Source organism: Oryzias latipes, chromosome 5, assembly GCF_053564925.1.
Source record: "Oryzias latipes strain Hd-rR chromosome 5, Olatipes_Hd-rR_3.1".
Classification (NCBI taxonomy): domain Eukaryota; kingdom Metazoa; phylum Chordata; class Actinopteri; order Beloniformes; family Adrianichthyidae; genus Oryzias; species Oryzias latipes.
In genome coordinates this window covers 22,978,553-22,995,488 of record NC_136241.1, presented here as the reverse complement: position 1 = coordinate 22,995,488, position 16,936 = coordinate 22,978,553, and the positions used below count along the sequence as shown (strand labels likewise).

Here is a 16,936-nt window from a genome sequence, read left to right as displayed (position 1 = left end):
GAAGTGGGACTTTAATGGCTGTAGATCAGGTCTTTTTTTTACAATTAACCGCAAAACATTGTTAGATCGGTTCTGAAAGTAACCTGTCAACTGAATTTCTGGGACATTTTTTTGTCTTCTCATAGAACTGAAAGAACTGTCTGATCTTTTGTCTTTTGTTTAAGGGAGTTCCTCAGGGCTCCGTTTTAGCTCCTCTTTCCCTTTTGATTCACCTAAGCACGCTTTCTCGACTTATTCACCAAAAATATGTTGCATGACTTCTTTGCACATTACATTCAGCTGTGCTGTCCAGTTTTGACTCAGAATTCTTTCCTGTAATGAGAGTTTCACTGTTTGACTTGTTGAACTACATAACCCATGTTCCAAACTAGTTAGTGTAGATAATCTGGCCCTGAACATAAAACCAAACTTATTCAACAAGATGATGGTTTGTGGTTACTTTTATTTTTAATTGTGACTCGTGACAAACATTTCAAGTGTTCGAGGTGGGGGCCGACAGGCACCACATTCTATTATTTACTGATCTATAGATTCTTTTCATGCAAAAGATTTAGGAGGAACATGTTATAAAAAAGTAGCAGATAGTTATTCTGATTAATAGAATTAGTGAATAATAGTTTATTTATCAAAAAAGTCTATGAAATTTTGGCTCATCGAGGCCAGCAGGTACTTCCGATATTGGAATGCGAGGGGTCACTCTGTTCACATATACAGTCAATGATCTGCACTTTGTTCAAAGGCCTCTGTGAAAAGAGCTCTATAAATAAAGGTTATTGAACGACTTACAATTAGTCACACAAATGTTTATGTCTGCAACATAGACACATGCTCAGACTGACCAGTCTTCGGATGTGCATCACCATGATGAAGAGTTTCTCGTTCTTGAAGGAGATGGAGAGTTTGACTTCACCAAGCTCTTTCCCTGAAGCTGGAGACCATATTATCTCTGCAAAACACAGACGCACAAGATCAGGAGACACAACACAGACACACACACACGTCACTTCACTTTATCTGTAAACTGAGGTAGTGGTGCAGCTGATATTTCATCCCTGTGGCATTGCTTGGACAGGTGGAGCTAAGACTACAAGAGTAAGTGGGACTATGGTTGCCATGGTGACTGCTGGGCAACATTTGACATGCTGATAAGGCTCTCACCTGCAGGCTTGCTGCTGGTCGTTCCTGCTCGCTCGTCCCGGGGCAGCGGGTGGAAGAAGGTGTAGACCAGGTCACACTGAAACACAACTCATCAGTTGGATGCACAAAACACATGTTTTCAAAGGTTTGAAATTCCAACTCTTCCTTCCTGTGCTAGCATTATATTGTAACTACACAACATCTGGTTCCAGATGTTTCTAAAACCCAGAACTTCTCTAAACAACAGGAAGTTATAACAGCATTTCTGAGTTCTGATTGTGCAGAGAGGCTACATTCCTGTCATCATGGAGCTGTGGCGCTCTGATACCGCGTCCACACCCTCCCTGAGCGCAAGTGTGAGCGCTGATACAGCTGCTCACACAGAGACACTCCAGAGAGTCAGAAAGGGAAAATGAAAGTGACCACGAACAACAACTGAAACGACAACACCTGCTCACCAAACGCATTTCTCCATCATGAACCTCAACTACAAACTGAATCACATTTATTTTTTGGAGTTCAGACAAAATGTCTGAAGCCTAATTTTCCCCCAGTGATGAGTAGAATTGGCTGCAGCGTTTTTAAAACTTGCAATCTTACAAGTTTTGACTTCTGTGCAGCTGTGAATCTTGCAGCCACCTTAAAACCAGAGGAGGTCTCTGTATAAAGCTGTTCAACTTTTAAAATCCTTCTTTTCATTTAGTGGACTAAAAACCCACGAAATCAACAATGGCATAATTCTGATGATAGAGGACAAATATAAAGAAAATTAAAAACAAAAGTGGGATTTCTGAGAATTTTATTTATTCAAGTCGTTGGGAATCAGGAGCAGATGATAAACTACCGTTTGAAAAAAAGAAGATTTGTGACGTAGAAAACATGCTGGGCAGGCTGCAGGTTCCCTGCTCGGTGCCAACAGTCCAGCCCACAACTCAGAGGCAAACTTGAAAGACCACTGGGAACGCTTAAATAATAGCTCCAAAGATGATCGGAGTGGGTCGTCACGTCTTATATTAAAAAAAATCATTATAATTTTTCTGTTTTACTTTGGTGGGTGACAAAACCACAGAGGAAACAAATGCTGAAAAAATAACATAAGATAAATAGTTGGGGCAAAACAAGAACAAAAAAAACAAAAAAAAGGCACAGCAAGGTGGTGATTGGCTGTTCCAAATGTCAGTCACAAATCCTCACTCTTGATTGGAAGATGAGTATTACAGGCAAAGAAAAAAAACGTATTTAGTAGGTGTTTTTATTCATGTGTTACATACAATTTATCATTTTGTCCTTAATATTATCTATTGAAATGACTTTTTCTGTGATACCAATTAAAATGGACTTTCCACTTATCCACTCCCTCCGGGCTTTGCTTGATGCTTCAGCTCAAACGTCCAGCAGAAGCTTTGCAATCTTTGCCATGATCTAAAGTTTGTGTGAAGCTTGGCTAAACTTGTTTTCAGGCTTTCTACACATGCAGCCCGTGCAAAATATAAATCTATACGCAAAGCGGATTTGTTTATGTCACTGCAGGGGCGGAGTCAGGTGACAAAAACAACTCACCTGTGCCACCTCTGGTGCGGCGTGGATCAGGTGCCACACATAACCATTCAGTTCGTCCTTCCTCCTGTCAGCTGTTGCTTCACTACGGGAGCGTCCAATTACAAAACGGCTGGGGAAGCTGTGGGCGGGGCAGAAAGGTGGGTCAGACTGGGGTTTCTTTCTCATCTCTGTGGTTCTTGCAACAGGTCCTGGTGTACCTGGGCAGCTTGGATGAGGGGAAGACCAGCCTAAGCTTGCAGTGAAGCTCATAAAACTCCTCAAACGTCCTCTGGACCAGCTGCACCTCCTGACCGTCACGCTCCACCTTCACAACATATGCCTGACACACACAGACACCGTCATCTGTAAACACAAGCTCTTGATCTCCGCTGCTGGGTCTGCAGCCCAGCGGGGGTCAGAGGTGGACTCACGTAGCCTTTGCTGGTGTTGGAGGTGCGGATGTGACTGCAGATGTACAGGCCCCTGATGACGCCGTCGCTCTTCGCCGTGTGAACTCTGGGAGCAAACGACAGCGTGGGACACTCCTCCGACGAGGCAAACTTCATCTGGGACAGGTTGTGAATGAAGAAGTTGAGTTTGGTGGCAACGCTGCCCAGACTGGACTCAATCAGCCTGTAGGAGAACAAACAGAGGAGGGTGAGGGCGGTTCTGCAGTCAGGGAACATCCTCTAAAGCTTACCAGATACATTTCTGTTCCAGTCATGTTTGGATGTTTAGAAAATATTATTGACTTTGTTTTTGGAGACTCTATCTTGTCTTTACCAATCAGGAGTACAACATTTCATTTGGTAAATTCTAAAAATATTTGTCATTTTCCCCCCATTTTTTGAGTTTTTAGTGTATTTTCTAAAAAACAAACCATTCTAACTTGGTCAAGTGTTATCTCATGTTGAGTGTAATCATCTGGGAGTAGAAGTCAGACATTGATCACCGTCTTAGCGGTTCAAAAAGTTTGTTTTCATCAGAATAAAAAAGCATCAGAGAAGAGCCATAGAGGGAGTCGGGGGAGAACGAGTACCTGGTGAAGTACATGGTGGCGTCAGCCTCGGACTCGTGAGGCCTCAGGGCGTCATAGACGTACTTCAGATCATCCAGATCAGACAGTTCAGGAATCCCACAGGACAACATCTGTGCAAACAAACACAAGTTTAAGCAGCTGCTTGTTTCAGGATCCAAACGGAGCTTTGTGTGTTTGTGGACTCTTCTCTGGCTGCGTGTTTGTGTGTAGCAAACAACATACTGACACTCATTTCAGATTCACTGAATCAGCACATTATGATTAAATGTGTGCGCATACTTTTAATTTGGTAATGAAAAGAGTTTTCTCAATGACTCAACAAAGGTGACACTCTTTTAAAATTTTTATCTCTATAATAATATAAAATAACTTTAAAAGAAAATCTATACAAGAATTGTATTGATCAATATTTTATCATAGATCTATGTTTAGAGAAACAAAATAAAGGTTTTCAACCTATTGATGAGTACCGTATTTCTTTTTATGTGAATGTATGTTTTCTGAGTTTTTGTGTGTTTCTATGTGATAATGCAAGTATGTTATTTTATTATTAGTTTGTGTGTTATCAGTGTGTATTCATGCCAGTTTTGTGTGTTAATGCATGTCATCTGGGTGTGTGTTTTCACGCGTTTTTCTTTATGTTGTCATCTGTGTTTCTGTGTCTGCTTGTTTGTGTTAATACAAGTTTTTGGTCAGTGTTTTTGTGTACAATTGGTGTGTGTCTGTTAATGTGTGCTATGTGTTTTTGTATTTTAAAGCAAGTTTTTTTGGTGTGTATTTTCTGTATGTTATACTGTGTGTGTGTGTGTGTGTGTAAATGCAAATTTTTCATGTGTGCTTTTGTGTGTTTGTTTATCTGTGTTAACTGTGTGTGTGTTTGTGTTAATCCAAGCTTTATTGTGTGTTATTTGTGTGTGTTAATGCAAGTCTTTTTTAAGGGTTTTTGTGTGTGCTTTGTGTGTGTTGGTCAATGTCAGTTACACATGTTTGTATGAAAATGCAAGTATTCTTGTGGATCATCAGTGTGTGTTTAATGCAAGTTTTTTTGTGCTTGTTCTTGTGTGTTTGTTCATGTGAGGTATGTTTGTTTTTATGACTGTTAATGCAAGTTTTCATGTGTCTTTGTGTGTGTTAATGTGATTTTTTGTTCATGAGAGTAATCTGTGTGTGTGTGTGTGTGTCTGTTGGACACACCAGGCCCAGCAGGTTGAGGAACAGGTGTGCGTGTTTGCGGATCAGGTTGTACGCCTCGCAGCAAAGATCCACAAAGTCGTGGAAGCGGCTGGACGGTTTGTCTCCTCCGTTGATGACGAACGCCATGTCAGAGGTGAAAACAAAAGGAGCGCGGTCTCTGCAGAAGAGACATGACAGGGTGGTTACACGTAAAAGAGGAAGCGCATACGGCAGTGAAAAAAGAGGCCACGCCTCCTCTCAGGTTTGAAGCAGGCAGAGAGGGTTGCAGCCTGGAGTTTTCTGGTTATCAGGAACACAGCTGGCAGCTCTCACCGCTTGATGTTTCCAAACATCTGCGCGTGTCCCAGGAACTTTCCAAAGTCGATGTGGAACATGTGACCGCTGGTCTTCAGCATGATGTTGTCATTGTGGCGGTCGCAGATTCCCAGGATGTAGGTGGCCACGCAGCAGCCGGCACACGAGTAGATGAAGTTCTCCACAGCCTGACAGGTGCAACAGCACAGATAAGTGAGGGGGAGGGACTTCCTAGAGATTTAGTACCTGCTTCCTGCCTACAGCATCAGAGTAGCTATAACTTCATTTACAAAAAAATCCCCAGAATCTTCACTTTTACATAAGTTGCAAGTCACTCAACGATAAAAACTTAAAACTGTACTGGAAACATCACAGGTGTGCCTCTCTGCACAGGTGTGTTACCTTGTCATACTGCTCCTCAGTGGGGTTGTGTTTCTGTAGCCAGTCGGCGAGCGTTCGGTCTTTAAACGATCCTGTAACTCCGTGCTCCACCTGGATCTTCCTCAGAGTGTCCGCCTGGGGAATCATCTCCACCATACCTGACAGACGCAAAACACACCTGTCATTGTGAGCAAAGAACACGCATCTGTGGCACACCCGCATCCTTACCTCGTCCTCGGCCCGTGGAAAAACACTTGAAGATGACCATTTTCATGTCCAGACCCTCCTGGATCCAGATCTTGTTCATAATGCGGATGATCTGCAGGGTCAGCATGTCCTGACGCAGATCGTCTCCTGACTGAACCAAGGGCGAGACGTCAGCTCTCATAGGGGAACCAGGTGTTGCTGCGCCTGGTGAGTCAGGGCTTACCTTAAAGATGACATTAACGTTGTCTCCATGAGGATCCAGGTTCTGGAAGGAGAGCTTTAGGGGGACGGCGTTGGAGTTGTAGAACGAACACGACTGAAAAATAGCAACAAAAACTCCTTGTTCTACTTTCATGTGTCTGTAGGTGTGTCTATGAGCATCTCTACAAGTGTGTGTGTTTTTACCTGGATCTTGATTCCAGTAGCAACCATTGCTGGGTTCAGAGGAAGTCTACAGCTGCTGTTCAGGAGGAAGAACTTCTTTACCTCCTCCAGTGCCTCTCTGAGGACACCCTGAACACACACACACACACACACACACACCCATGGTCATGTACTACTGCCTGTGCTGGTAAGCTCAGAAAAACTTCTTAAACAAATCTTTTTATGTCTGCTCTATCAGCTCCTCACCTGTCTGCTGGACGCTGTGGCGTCGCGGACCTTCTGAGCGACTTTGGTGAGGATGGAGACGAGCCAGCACTGGCGATCGAACTGTTCCCTCAGACTTCGGCCCACGCAGCACAGCAGGGCAGCCAGCAGGTGCTGGTAGCGAGCGCTGAACTGACTGTCCTGCAGGTTGTCTTTCAGGAGCCTGGCACATACACACACACACACACATACACACACACACACACGATTTACAGTTCAAAACAGCAACACCAGATCTCAGCTGTTGGTAAACACCAAACTCCGGCAGAAAAAGAGTCTTAGCTCCACTGTTTACATACTTCTGACTACCATGACTCTTGAACCGATGACGCATTTTACATAATTCCAGCAGATTCTGAAGCTGAGAAAAGCTGCCTTGGTCTAATATGAAACACTTTACAACAGTGACGTTCTTAAGCAATAACCTAAATCAGCTGTCAGAATCAGCTGATTTACGTTGATCATGTCAACGGTCGAAAAAGTACGATATGTCAAAGGGTGTGTGTTCTTTAGATGTCATTGGTGGCAGCTCTGGTGTTAAAGGTTTCAAATAAAGAGGTGCCCTTCTGCCCTGACACTTTGATTATGTGTCTTCAGATTCCACAGATCTGAATCTTCTGGGGCCATCTGCCTGAGTAAACAGTAATTGAAGAGAGTATCGCTTTACCAGAAGAGGTAGTGAGCGATGCGAACGTCGCCGATCGCTCTGCGAAGGAGGAATCGAACCAGAGAGCTGTCCAGGTAGCACTCGTACTTCACCGCCTGGGATGATGGAACAGACCAAAGGGACAGATGAGCAGATATTTTCCTGCATTACTGAGACCGTATTCTCTACTAAGGAGCAGCAGTGATTCTGCAAATATAATCCTTACTTTAGCATACATATGGATGCACCAGCCTGCCAGAACAAATCTTTCAACAGCATGTACAACAAAGACATTTTAAACCGTGCACTCCGTCCTTTAACTCAGCCAAAAACAATAAGTGCAGAAATGCAGAAACAAGGTGAAAGTTTTAACAGAATCTGATGGATCTTTTTACTTATTTTCTAAAAGCAGAATTTAGCTATTTTTTCTTCCTGAGTTATGAACTGTGCATGATTTCTAAAGATGATCTGCTTACTTATGAGTTTCTTCTGAAATGCATCAAAACATCTCAAATTGAGATGATCCAGAACAGCGCTCGGCTGGTTTAACTGAATTTCCTACTCCATCAAATTCACATTCAAACTAAACTTAGGAAGTAAACCTGACTGCTCATGGATTGCTTTTTCCTTAGAAGAATCCAGCCCCATCTGCTCTGCTTACCTGCACCAGCTGAGGCAGGAAGTCCAGCAGCTCTGGGTCTGAGATGGAGTCCATCCACTGGACCGCCGTCCTCCTCAGCTCCTGGTCCGGGAATCTGCGCCGTGCAGGAAAAGATAGCTATGAACAAACCCTTTTCTAAGCAACAAAGTCAAAGTAAACTTTATTGTCAATATCTATGTTTTCACATACATAGAAATTGAAATTCTGTTTCTCTCAAGCTCCAGTCTGAACAGGGAATCTAACTTCAAGTTTTACAAAATAAAATACAATAAGATGAAAAAAATAAAGTGACTATAAAAAACAATATATAAAAAAAAATTAAGTGACTGTAAAAATAAGAAAAAATAAAGTGACTGTAGTATAGTTCTTCATTTTTTTATAACACCAGTGGACTTGTGGAAGGTGCAGTTCAGTGCTGATGGGGTAGAATGATGTGTGGGTCAGAAAGGAACTGTCATTGTGGTAGAATGACAGTTCTACCACATGACGTGTGCGTCTTTCTACCTCAAGAGCTGGAGCTACAGCAGCCTGCAGAAACAGCAGCTTTAACCTGTCGATTTAACAACCTATGTGACCCTGATTAACTATGAGATGCACACCTGAGCTGTCACTTCAGAAGCACCCCGACCTTGCCTACATTTTTTGTGTGTGACCTGTGCAACACGTACGAGGCGTGAAGCAGTCCCAGAGCGTCCATGTGGCTCAGGCATGCCCACTGCCGCAGAAGCGCATATATCTCCGGAAGACACGCCCACTGCCAGCAGGGGGCGCTAGCTAGGATCAGGGGCAGCGCTGCGCTCTCCTGCTGACAGAAGGCCTTCTTCTCCCAAAGCAGGCGCTTGTTGTCTGTTGTCAGCCTTCGAATACAACAACACAAGCTGAATACAACCATCACCATTTCCGAGTCTGTCTAAATGATCATCGCAACGGTTAAACAAAGAGAGTTCTTAGAGAAACTAAAATAGTTACATTAGATGCACATTTAACTATGCACAAATGTGTGTGTTTCTAACCAGAAGAAAGCCTTCTTGTGCAGAACGTCCTGCAGCTGCATCTGACTGATGGTGTCCAGTTTCTTGAACTCATACTGAGGACAGAAATCTGCAGGAGCTGGGGTGCTGAAGCAGACCTCAAAGGAGGAGGTGGGGAAATCCACCTGATGGACAAATGCATAAACACGTTAAAGGAGAGCGGACAGTTCAGAGGTCATTCTGGAGCTCACTGCTCTTCTCTCATTTATTTATAATTATTATACATCTACAAAAAAAACCCAGATATAATTTACAAGGTTGATCTAGTCACAAGCTGGGCACTGAACATAAAGAAATAAAAAAATGAAGAAACAGACTGATCAAAGAACAAAATACAGAACAGATAAAAACCACAGCAATATCTAACAATAAGAGCAGCTTTAATTATTTTGTTAAGATTGAACAACTGAAAAACAATTTGGTTTGTAAAACAGCAACTAAAAAAAAAAAAAAGATAAGTAACATAAATTACCACGAGTTGGAAAATGAAATAGGTTCTGAAACCATGCCCTGTGGTACACCAAAAAACTTGATGAAGAAGAAAGTGGAAGCAGCGATTTGTACAAGTGTTTAACTAACTTAACAGTTAGCTTATGGAACACCAGTCTTGGGTAAAACCTGATATATGGTAGAAGAAAGTAAAAAAACACAGCATTTTTAAATCTAGTTACTGGAAAATCACTAAAAACCTTCATAGCAGAGGTCACAGGTAAGAAAATGCTTCCTAAATATTATTAGTATTATAAGATTCCCATAATTTTAGGAAAATACCCCTTAAAGCTAGAAAACTTTTGATGTTTACCAACAAGCTTCTGAAAAAATCCTGCCAAGACAAATTTAGGAAAAATTGAAAGCACAAATGTCTGATTCCATTTTTAAGTTCAGTTTTCATTCAGTCTCATATCAGCCTGAGGCCTGACACAAACAGAATGAAAGCACAGTATGCTTGTGTTGTCCATCAGCCCAACCCGGTGTGAGGCATACCGAAGTTAAAGAGGATGATGCCCCCCATGCTTTCAAAAGTTTGTGTCATTTGAGCAACTGTGGATCTCCCTAGCACTTGAAAAACTCCAGAGCAGCTGAGAATCACCAGAGCAGCTGTGAATAATCAGAGCAGATGTTGATATCCAGAACAGCTGGGCATCACTAGAGCAGCTGGTGGATCCCCAAAGAAGCTGTATATCACTAGAGCAGCTGTTGGTCACCCGAGCAGCTGTGGATCCCAAGAGCAGCTGAGGATCACCAGAGCACCTTTAGATCTCCACAGCAGCTGTGGATCCCAAGAGTAGCTGAAGATCTTGCAGCTATGCATCGCTTGAGCAGCTGAGGTCTCTCACCTGCAGTATCACGCTGTCCGGTTGGCTGAAGTTGGGAGAACTGGTTCGGGCGTTACCGCTTCTGCCCGGTGTAGAAGGCCACAAACCCAGCAACTTCCTGCCGCATGTTAAGACACTGTGCACACACACAAAAACACTACCATTTGTACACGTGTCATTTTAAGTCATCAAAAAAGGAACTACCAGTTCATATCTTCGGGGGCTTAAACTTGGGAGGCAAGCACATAAAAGTTTAGTTTTGAAAAGTTTAACAATAGCATTGTATTAACTGTTTTTTTTAAAGGTTTTCAAAATTCATATCCATTATTGACATACTACTTTTAAACTTTCTGAAAAAAGTCCAGAAAGTGAACAAGCAGAAACCTGGGCCCCTTGTATGGTTTTACTCTATGGGTTTCTCACAAATCTAAAAATATCAGCATTTCCTATGGACGAAGCCAAAAAGCTCACTGGGACTTACACACTCACAGCTTTAAATTACCTATAAAAGGTTTTTGATGAAACTTTTCTACATTATGTTTATGGACCCCGTAACCCTTGTGCTATCCTAGGCATTGGGAGTTGGGTCATCTAGACCCACTAGACAGTGCGCTGAACCTTTTTTCTTCAATGATTTGTGATCTTCACTGGTGTCCATGGATTACATGAAATCTTTCCACCTTTATCCACCTTTGTCATGGTAGGGAGAACACGTCAATGTAAGGGTGGAGTCATATAAGATAGCACAAGGGTTAAATGTGAACACTCTGAGCTTCCCATCATTATCATCTGATGGGAAGCAGACACTTTTTTTTAATCTTGTAAAATCTGTTTTTTATGTCTTTGTCTCAATTTTTGGAATCCTGAGAAACTGGTTTCTGTTTCATGGTGGTGTGCTGTGGCTTACTGTCTAAAGTTAAAGAGCGGCATGGTGACCCAGCCAAGAGCTTCGATGCTGCGCCGCTGCTTCCCCTTCTCCTCGGCTCCTCCAGGTGGCGGCAGTGGGGTGGCATACAGCGTCACGGTCAGTTGAGACTCCCGGGGCAGCTGGTTAATCTGAACGGGAAAGCACACCCTGTTTGGGGGGGCAGGGGGAGGGGCAGGAGTCCAGTGTTAGGGTGCGGCTGATGTGACATCACAACTCTCTCGCAGATGAGGCCCAGCTACACACCTCTGGTCCCACACCACTAGATGGAACAGATATTTGCTGACAGCCTGTTTGCTGGTGTTTTGCGGTGCGCACAGCTCCGCCCCTCCATGAGTCAGAGAGCAGGACAGGAAGAAGCCTTCGTAGCTAACCAATCAGAGAACAGAACAGGAAAACAATGTCATGAAAATCCAGAGAAAACCATTTCTGACGAGCAGATGAACGCCTGTGTGATTACATTTTTCTAAAATTTACTGATGGGGCTGTTTGTATTCATCTGTTCCGATCTGATTCATTACCAGGTTTCCGTTTCCAGCCTCTAATGGTTAATTAAAGCCCAAATTCAGTTTCAATCTTTTTTACTGACATTAAAGTGAGAGGCTAGTGCTGATCTTTCCTATCTTTCCTGACAAGAGTAAACTTTTTCTGGTCTGAAGTTGTTTCTTGCTGCAAGAAGCTGGTTTCCACGACGATCTAACATTCCTGTGTGGCTGTACCTGGCAGCCCAGGTGATGGGGATGCGGTGGGCAGCGTACACGTTGAAGGACAGCACGTTGGTGACAAGGCCGGCCTCCTGTACCGGCGCCGTGCAGCCGCGGCTCTGCGCCGTTGTGTGAAAGTTGGCATTAAACGTGCTGCAGTAAAGCTCCACCAGATCCAAGATGGTTGCTGTCAGCTTCTCCACCACTTTTTCTGAAAATGAACAAAATCCGTTTGAAGCTCCTCACAAATAAGTCAATAGTAGATTTTCTTTGAAAGAAAAAGGAAAGAATCGGATTGATAGCAGCTGTTTCAAAACGTTTTCTGTGAGAAAGCCTGTGGCGTTTGCAGTCATGAACATGTTCATGTAGAAGTACGCCCATGATAGATCATACCTCTGTTCTGCCTTACAGCCAGCACTGAGGCATCCTGAGGGCAGACGGAGAAGAAACATAAGCAAGATGGCGAAACATGAAAAATGCAAAGTTTTCAGTGTTTCAGCCCCACCTTCAGTACTTTGGGCTGCAGGCGACAAGGGCATGCTGGGAGCTGGTTGAGGGCCGCCGTCACCTCAGGTGTCTCCACTGCTGCCAGTGAGCTGCAGAGCGCCTTCACAGATTGGACGAGACGCTCCACGTGAAGAGGCAGCTCCCCCTTCAGAGAAAAGCAAGTCTATTTTTATTTTTAAGTTTGTTTTTTTTACTTTCAGTAGGAAATGTAGGAAAATATGAAAGAAAACTTTATATTGGTAAACTTCTTTTAAGTATTATTTTGAAAAAAAAAAATTAATTTTACAATTTTACAAGTGCATGTGTTCTTAATTTATGTGTCTGTACATTGGCATGTGTTTCCGTGCGATTGCATGGATGTATGTCTAGTTGCACATGTGTGTTGCATGTGTGATTGCACCTCTGACAGCAAGAAGGTCTCAGCTTCATTTTGGAACGTGTCAAGCAGAAGTGTCAGAGCCTCCCTGTTCGAGCAAAATTCATAAATAAGATCAAGCAAAAAAAATTATGATAATAATTAAAAAAAAACATAAAGCAACTCTCCAGGCTCCGCCCCCCACCTGGTGACAGTCTGTTTGATTGGCCGCTCCTGCAGCAGGATGCTGTGGTTCATGGTCGATGCTGTGTCATCATCTTCCTTCTGTCAATCAAAAAAACAAGCTCAGAGGTGACTGGTCCTCCCTTCTTTTTCTGGAGACACCAGAAACTGAACTGACTTCTCCTAAACACAGATCCTACTCTAACCTCCTGATTACCAGGGAAGAAATATTTGTCCAATCATGATGGGAGAAGCCGAAAGTGAAAGAAGAAGATTTTTCTGAAAATCCACCAAAGACCATAATTCCCATTGCTTCACATTTGGTATAACTGAAAAGCCCCAAAAGTGCTCTGTAGATACCAAAAGGAGTTATTTCTGTAGTACGCAGTGGTTGGGAGATGAGCTGCACCAAAATGGTGGCGCATCAGCTGATCCAAACAGAATCATGGAGAGAAACATCATCTGCAGCTGAAGATTTACACTAACTTTGTTGAAACCCCAAACCTTTAGGGGGCAGCGCAGAGCAGTTTTTAAAGCGTCTTTATTTAGGTTGTGGTTAAAGTTAGACTTTTAGCAGAAATCAGTTCAATCTCTTTAAATGATCTGGTGTTCGGACCGTGCGAGCCAGCTCTGTGTTGACACCAGATCTCTTGGTGAGGAACAGTCGGATGTCCCAGTCGAACTTCAGACACTGCTGGACAATCTCCAGACCGGCCAGACTCTGAGAGCTGCAGCAAAAAACAAAAACAAAACAAAAAGTTAGCCGAATGGAGATTAGTGACACAAAGAGCAATTAAAGTTTTATTCTGAAATGCCAAAAAAGAAACTATAGCCTCACAATAATATCAGTGTTGACTGGTACCATATTCTTTAGACCATGAAAGACATTCAAAACTCTTTCACCTTATGTGCCTATATGGACCATTTATTCTGAATTAATTCCTATTATGTCTCATATTCCGTTGCAACTTACTGTCCCAATAATAGGTTTATTGGAATTAAGATCCTTTTCAGAGTAAATTGATGTAAAAAGTGTGTGTTAGGACGGAGAATGCTTTAGTTGAGAACTTAAAACAGGTAAAATTTCCAAAATATATAATTTTTTAAACAAGTCAGAAAATATCTTTAACCAAATCCATCCAGTCTGCAAAAATTCATCCCTGCAGGATATTTTTCCTTGGGGTTATGTGGTGATCAGTGACTGTTTATGATAACTGGAACGAGTGACCCCTCCCTTATTGCGCTCCAAACAGGAAGTACCCGCTGACTTCAAGAAGCCAAAATCCCATAGACGTTTATTGAGAAATAAATAGCCATTATACTCAGTTAATAATTCATTATATTTGGCAGAATGACACTTCTTGCTCTGCTACTTTTGTTTTCAAACATATTCTTTTAAATCCTATTTGTTTTATTTTTTGTGCAGTGCAAGTTATTCAGGTCAGATTCCTCAATAAAAGGATTAGGTCTTGGGTTGAACATTGGAAACGTTTGATTGACAGATTTCAAGCAGCCCACTTTCAAGAGCTAGGGGTATGGACTTCCAAAAGGCTTGGTCCAGCTCTCATATACAGTCAGTGGTGGTGATATCAGTCTGAGGATTATTACATTTACAGTTTCTAATGAACTTGAGAAATGTCAAAAATAGCATGAAAACATCCAGAATTCTGCTTCCAACCCATTAAAGCTCGACAGAATCTGCCTGTCATCTGCTTCTCCTTCCTCACACCCTGGATCTTTCCTTTTCAAGCTGACAGGTTTAAAAGTCATGTCCTTCCACAATCATCAGTGTCCCTCGCAGTTCTCATGGAAGTGACAACTTCCATCTCTCCGCCTGCTTCCCGCACAAGAAATTTGGTCCACTTTGTCACCAGTTTCAAACTCCAAGGGAAGTTTCTGCTTCAACGCTGCACTTTTTGATCACCCTACAAAGACTTTAATGCAATAAAACAAACATTCTTTCTTCTTTCTGGCCCCGTCTCTCTTGGTTTCATTTATTTTTGTCCTTCAAAACAAACTTTTCCCTGTTCCACAACAATCTAAACGGACACAGGACGGACATGGACTGGTCCAGGTCCAGAAGAACAGGTATTGTTTCAGAGCAGGAAGTTCAACCGGCCTCACAGCTGCAGCTTATCGCACAGACACACTTCCACCGACGCACGACACGGCTGCACTGCAGCTCCTGTGTCAGGAGGCAGACGGCAGCGCAGCAGCTGCTTCCCGTCTGCAGATTTGTGCTGCAGAGTTTTGGGCAAAAATGCCCTCAGAGAAGCAGCTGCAGCGGTGGAGATCCTCACCGCTGCAAGAAGCAGAAAGAGGAGAAACTTCCGGAGATATGACATGTAAAATGTAGGAAGACTTGGGGTTTTGACGATCCTAACCCCGACTTTCGTTTTTCAGATTCAGCTGGAGACTAAGGACATGAAGCTGCATTGGTTGATCTGAGATCAGTTTACTTTTTTGTCTGAGTCATGCCAAAGCCAGACAGACACGTGCTGCTCAGCGTGAGAACATCTTAAACCAACAAACTTGCTTCTGCTTTCTCTTTGCTCCAAATCCTAACGGAGTGAAATTCAAGAGGAAAGCTCTGAAGCTCGTGGCCTAGAGCTGTAAAGCTTACTTAGGGAGGAACTCCTCTTGTCCACAAACTTTCAGCAGGTAATCATCCACATTCAGGTGGTCCAGGTCGTCCTGAGCGTAACAGAGAGTCTGGTAGATGAGCAGGTCCACTGTTGTTGAACCTGACAAACACACACACACACACACACACACATTAGGCTTTGAAATTGTGCTATTTATTAAAGATGCCCACACAAACCTTTTAAGGGTCTATTTTTATTTAGCTGCATTTATTTTAAAGAATCATTCCTTTTGGGAAGATGGTTTTAGATGAAGACGGCTCTAAGTAATTTGGATGACATGAATGATGTTTGGTCTCATAAGTACAGTCCCTGACAAAAGTCTTGTCGCTTATCCATTTTGTAGAAACAAAAGCGTATAACCTCACTTTTAATGATTCCATTGGTTTTAGAAATGTCTCATATGAAAGCTAAAACCCTCCCAAATTGTGTTCAATATACTAAAATAAAATTGCTTCACTGAAGAAAGATTGATCATTTAATGAACACAGGTCACATTTTGGCAAGACAAAAGTTTTGTCGCCTACAGAGAGTAATGTGAAAATTCAACAATTAATTTACTTCAAAAACAAAAATATGTTGCATAACATCAGTGAATTAAGTAGTGCTACTATGAGATCCATATTTAATATCTTGTATGACTTCCATGAGCTTGAAGGACAGCATCCATGCGGTTTGACAATGATTCATACAATTTATCGATGAAGTCATCAGGAATAGCAAAGAAAGCAGTCTTACATGCCTCCCAGAGTTCATAAAGATTCTTTGGTTTCGTCTTCCATGCTTCCTCTTTCATTCTACCCCAGACATGCTCAATGATGTTCATGTCTGGTGACTGGGCTGGCCAGTCCTGGAGCACCTTGATCTTCTTCGCCTTGAGGAACTTTGATGTAGAGATGGAAGTATGCGATGGAGCACCATCCTGCTGCAGAATTTGACCCCTTTTATGGTTGGGAATGTAAGAGGTAGCTAATACTTCTTGATATTTTAGGCTATTGATATTGCCTTCCATCCTGCAAATGTTTTGCACACCCCCATAGTGGATGTGACCCCAGACCATGATTTTTGCGCCACCAAACTTTACTGTTTTCTGGGTGAATCTTGGGTCCATGCCGGCTCCAGTTGGTCTCCTGCAATATTTGCGGCGGCTGTGATGTAATTCAACTGAAGACTCATCTGAGAAATCCACCTTCTGCCACTTTTCCTAACTTAATTTTACAAAACAAAAATGATCCTAGAGTTCTTTTTAAAACAATAGACAGTTTAACTAAAAGAGACTCTCAAAGGTCCTCCATAGCAGCCTAAGATGCTGTATGTGAGAGTTTTGCAGACCACTTCAGGAGTAAAATCAATGCTATTAGATCTACTCTTTTAATTCAAAAAGGTGTTGCTTTTAATGAATCTATAGCATTGTATTTATCAGAGGAAACACTGGAAAGTTTTGTCCTGGTTGATGCTGTGGGACTTGGTCAGGTTTTCTCCCAGTTAAAGCCAACCACCTGCCTTTTAGACCCAATCCCCACATCG

General features: G+C 42.6%; 1 protein-coding gene across 2 annotated transcripts in view; it reads right to left on the bottom strand.

Moving 5' to 3' along the window:
* pik3c2b (phosphatidylinositol-4-phosphate 3-kinase, catalytic subunit type 2 beta) overlaps window positions 1–16,936 on the bottom strand; it is a 43,965-nt gene that overhangs the window by 1,439 nt on the left and 25,590 nt on the right. For both annotated transcript variants that reach the window (XM_011475234.4, XM_011475235.4), the window contains exons 5-31: window positions 15,391–15,511; window positions 13,384–13,495; window positions 12,790–12,869; window positions 12,630–12,693; window positions 12,228–12,374; window positions 12,116–12,149; window positions 11,738–11,933; window positions 11,265–11,387; window positions 11,001–11,168; window positions 10,115–10,229; window positions 8,760–8,902; window positions 8,415–8,603; window positions 7,747–7,840; window positions 7,107–7,201; window positions 6,422–6,602; window positions 6,197–6,304; window positions 6,015–6,107; window positions 5,813–5,942; window positions 5,606–5,742; window positions 5,222–5,391; window positions 4,910–5,066; window positions 3,716–3,825; window positions 3,108–3,309; window positions 2,895–3,016; window positions 2,698–2,815; window positions 1,159–1,234; window positions 840–946 (exon numbers count right to left, since the gene is read on the bottom strand). In XM_011475234.4, coding sequence (XP_011473536.1) covers window positions 840–946; window positions 1,159–1,234; window positions 2,698–2,815; window positions 2,895–3,016; window positions 3,108–3,309; window positions 3,716–3,825; window positions 4,910–5,066; window positions 5,222–5,391; window positions 5,606–5,742; window positions 5,813–5,942; window positions 6,015–6,107; window positions 6,197–6,304; window positions 6,422–6,602; window positions 7,107–7,201; window positions 7,747–7,840; window positions 8,415–8,603; window positions 8,760–8,902; window positions 10,115–10,229; window positions 11,001–11,168; window positions 11,265–11,387; window positions 11,738–11,933; window positions 12,116–12,149; window positions 12,228–12,374; window positions 12,630–12,693; window positions 12,790–12,869; window positions 13,384–13,495; window positions 15,391–15,511 — 3,392 coding nt within the window. The remainder of the gene's footprint in view (window positions 1–839; window positions 947–1,158; window positions 1,235–2,697; window positions 2,816–2,894; window positions 3,017–3,107; window positions 3,310–3,715; window positions 3,826–4,909; window positions 5,067–5,221; window positions 5,392–5,605; window positions 5,743–5,812; window positions 5,943–6,014; window positions 6,108–6,196; window positions 6,305–6,421; window positions 6,603–7,106; window positions 7,202–7,746; window positions 7,841–8,414; window positions 8,604–8,759; window positions 8,903–10,114; window positions 10,230–11,000; window positions 11,169–11,264; window positions 11,388–11,737; window positions 11,934–12,115; window positions 12,150–12,227; window positions 12,375–12,629; window positions 12,694–12,789; window positions 12,870–13,383; window positions 13,496–15,390; window positions 15,512–16,936) is intronic.